This window comes from Olea europaea, chromosome 3, assembly GCF_002742605.1.
Source record: "Olea europaea var. sylvestris chromosome 3, O_europaea_v1, whole genome shotgun sequence".
Lineage (NCBI taxonomy): Eukaryota > Viridiplantae > Streptophyta > Magnoliopsida > Lamiales > Oleaceae > Olea > Olea europaea.
Genome location: NC_036239.1, coordinates 20,955,910 through 20,959,997, shown reverse-complemented (window position 1 = coordinate 20,959,997; position 4,088 = coordinate 20,955,910). Strand labels below are relative to the sequence as shown.

At 33.6% G+C, this 4,088-nt stretch overlaps 1 protein-coding gene across 1 annotated transcript; it reads right to left on the bottom strand.

The window, feature by feature from the left end:
• Nucleotides 1-283: 283 nt before the first annotated feature.
• Nucleotides 284-3,523, bottom strand: LOC111389647 (ATP-dependent Clp protease proteolytic subunit-related protein 3, chloroplastic-like). Its single transcript, XM_023014592.1, has 3 exons — nucleotides 3,077-3,523; nucleotides 2,605-2,706; nucleotides 284-505 (listed from the first exon to the last, which is right to left on the bottom strand). Exons 1-3 carry the CDS (start codon nucleotides 3,350-3,352, stop codon nucleotides 299-301), a joined length of 585 nt encoding a protein of 194 aa, XP_022870360.1. The 5' UTR covers nucleotides 3,353-3,523; the 3' UTR covers nucleotides 284-298.
• Nucleotides 3,524-4,088: the final 565 nt, after the last annotated feature.

Below are 4,088 nucleotides of genomic sequence, written 5' to 3'. Positions count from 1 at the left end.
TTATTGTGCCTCCTCTTATGCTTTAATCACAAAATCGACAAGTCATACAAGAAATTCTGCAGTAGAAAATAAACATCTTTCCAACTTGGGTTATTTGTTATATAGGTTCCACAATCAATAATTTACTAGAAACACCTTGAAATATTTGTTGCCATTCACTAATTAGTAACCCAACTGGCTTAAGGCAAAAGCATGTTATGAAAGCTATGAAAAAAAAATGACACTAATCAGAGAGTGCTAGATCATTCTTTTCTTCTTATTTTCTTGATATAGAAGAAGACAGATAATTGAATTGCCATTAGATAGTGCACATAATATTCACAAACACAAATTGAAGGGGCATATGAGAATATAGTCTAAACAAGAAAATAGTTAGAAATACCGTTTCACCATCATCTCGAGTAGTTCCAGTGGAATTTATGTAAAGGTAAATTGGCTCTTTTGGATCCATCCATTGGAGATACATCAACTCAGCTACAACGAGCTCTGTAACAGCTGGAACCAACTGAGAACACAAAAGAACATATAAGTAACAAAGTGGGTTCTCTTCAAACCACAAGCACAAGAAAAGAAAATATAATTCCAGATAAAAATATCAACACAATCAAATAACACTCTAATTCATCTTGCAAGGAAAGCAAGATCCTTTTGTCCCCTCAAGTACAATTATATTAGAAAATCTGTACAAGGGAGTAAATCCATGTACAAGAAGAGAAATAATAATATAGCTTTTACAAATTTAGTTTAGATGAGAATATTAGTATGAGCTTTTACAAATTTAGTTTAAATGAAAAGTGGATCAGGGATCATTGACCTCTGCGAATGTCTTGGTTATAGGTTGTTTTTGCTTTGGAACAACAAATACAGACTTAGGTTGAGAAAAATAAAAAAAGAAATGAAGTTTGTTAAACTTAAAAATAAAGTTCCCGTTTTGAAAATGTACACTTCATGGTGAATTTTACATGCCATGGATGAATGTCTTCAATAACCAACCAGAGTAGTTTTAACCTTTAGTAAATTACCTTGCCCTATTTAACATCTCAAATTAGCTAGCAATCTTTTCTCATATTCAACAAGAGCATAAAGGTTGAGTCAGCCGGTGTGTACGTGTTTTTATATGGGGGAGTATCAATATATCAGTTATTGTCCACGGATCAACTTTCGTAGAGGACACCTAAAAAGGCATCAAGTAGTTGAGTTTATGGTAAATCATCAAAGTCATATAAAATCCAGAAAAACCAATCTTGTCTTTAGTTTGCTAAGTGCTTGTTCTTGTTATATAACTTTTTCATGAGTTTGCGCTCTCGGGATATTTGGTTTCACCTGATAAATCCGCGAATCAATTTGTTAAGTAAATCCAGATGTATAAAGAGCAATTTTCATCAAAACATTTGGACTCAAAATTACATTTTACTACAGAAACCTAACTTAGGTAGTGAAGGACCAAGCTATTGGAGTAAAAGGTTTAAGAACTATTGGAAATGTGGGTTATTTGTCCAATATATGAGGCCTCCTTTTCTCCCCCTTCATTGGGCTCTTGTGACTCGACAATTTTTCTCAATGAACCCTAGAAAGTGGTCTCTTTACTTGCAAATATAAATTCATTGTCGTGATTTGGGTAAAACTAAATCCATGAGAAATCAAGTTTGCAGTATAGTTCATTCACATATTTCATATCTCCTCCATGAAAGCTCTTGATTAGGTAATTAGAGGTGATTTTAAATTGATGCATTTGCTCCCAGTAGAGTTTGCCTCCGGACAATCCGTGTGGTTTATGCTTCTACGTCAAGAGATAGATTGGAAACTTTTCACTTCAAAGCTGAAACAATTGTTATAGTCCAGTCTGGATTTAACCTTCGGACACTGCAAGTCTGCAAGATGCAACTACATTTTTAAAAGTTCAGAAATGTGTCCTCTGATACCTAAGTCCTAACTCAACATCTTTGAATCATTGATTACTTTAACCAATTGCAATTTTTTATAATCAAACTAATACCTAATTCTATTTTAGAGAAAGAAGCAGAAGTTGTCAGAAGCCTCCAGCAACAATTAAGCTGGAAAATTTACTCCAATATGAGAATAATATATTATCTATCTATCACTCCTACTCATGAACTTATCTGGAGCAAAACTGACCATAAATCCAGTTACAAGTCTATAAAGATTAGGTTTATCAAGTAATCAAATTCGACATACCGATATCGGTCAGGTATGTACTTAAACCTCAAATCTAACAAAGTCCAAAAGTAAAATAGGTCAGAAAATGAAATATCTTAGCTCTTGTTTGGTTTTAATAAAAATCAAATTTTTAGTAGATCTTAATAAAAGTAGATGAAATGTATCGTTGAAAAGAGGTTATGAAAAAATGAGTTTTAGAAAATGGGGACCAAACAACCCCCTTAATGAATTGTGACGTTAAAGTGGCAGACACCTTTCTCTCCAGAAGGCTTGAAGGAACCAAATTATACGAGAACAATTTTTTTATATGTTGGACATTATGGCAGAGTTGGTTACTCATTGTTCCTTGCTTGAGCTTCTACCACAGTATAATAAAAAATTGCAGCCAAAAAAATAAAGGGCATAATGAAAGAACGAAAGCTTTACAGGCATGCCAATGTAAACTATTCTCCCGTGCAGCAGCAACGAAGGCAAGTCTGGTGGAGGTCTCCTTGGCCTGTGCTCATTGTACGAAACTGACCTCTCCACCTGTTTTAACCAACAAACAAGACTACACTGAGTGAAAAAGTCAATATTAACATAATCATCAAATTCCATTCACTTAAAAATGATAAAGAAGATATGACAAACAAACTGAATGTGCCAAGAAATTCCAGTGGGGAAAATTTAATAGGAAAGTTCAAACGTTCTCTATCGTAAACCTTGAAACAGCGGAAGTCCATCCGCTAAAATCCACGTAAAACCAATATATATTCACAGTGTGACGAAGAATTGGACGGAAAATAATAATAAACTTTCAGAAGATTAAGGATATCATCGACTAAGTAAATACTCCTAACCAATAATAAGAATACCAAAATACATAAAAGTGTAGAAAGCCAAATAAAAAGATGGGTACTTGGGCAGGAGTAGCCATGAGCGTGGGAGAGTCAAAAATGTCCAGATACGGCGGCGTATCAGAGTTTTTCTGACTATTGAGGAGTATTTCAGGTGAAGTAGCAGCCACGGAAGCGAGCTTCGATAGAAAGGGGTCCTTAGGGTTAACTAGAGGCATGGGAATTTTGGTACTGTTCACTGAACATAGAGTCCTGATACTGCGTCGTTTGAGCGAAGGGGATGAGGATGAGGAACATGGGAGTGAAGAAGACAATGGTACTCGCAAGCAATTAGCCATTCCTTTGTTATAATTTACAGTTAGCAGTGAAATTTCAGTTTACGAGTATTCTTCTTTGTCTGTGATGAATTTTAACGGAAATGGGATGAATGGATCAGTGAATTGGTCGGATTCTGAAGAAATCAGTATTTGAAGATCGGATTGGACTCGTGGCTGGTGAGACCCGGATGACCCGATGTCATTTCATTATCGGGTACGTATCGATTAAAAATTATATTTTTAATAGACTTTGACAAAAATTAATAAAATATATAATGAAGGTGTTTGAGCCTAGTTAGTTTGATTATAATGCATTCTTAAATAGTGTATTGATGGAAAATATGTGGTTAAAAAATATGAAAAAGTTTTTAATTTGCGTGTAATATTATTTTATTGAAAAATGTGTGGTTGAAATGATGTCAAACACTATTTAAAAATGTATTTTTTTAAAATAATGTGGCTCAAACGGGAACTAAATAAAAAATTGTGAATTTTTAAGCAATATATATAATTAAAATTAATTATAGACTTTAATTTTATTTTAAAATCCGAACGTTAATTGATGTAATACAAAAGTTAGATAAATTTAGGCAAATGCTTCGAACACTAGCTATTCAAAATTTTCCTTTCCAGACCTACCCCAAATAGTAAATGGCATGGGAAGAGAACATGGTCCTCTGTCCAAATTTTTCGAACTTGTCCTGAATTTATTTATTTTAGTTTATTTTTACTATAATTTTTCAATTTTGTTATAGTA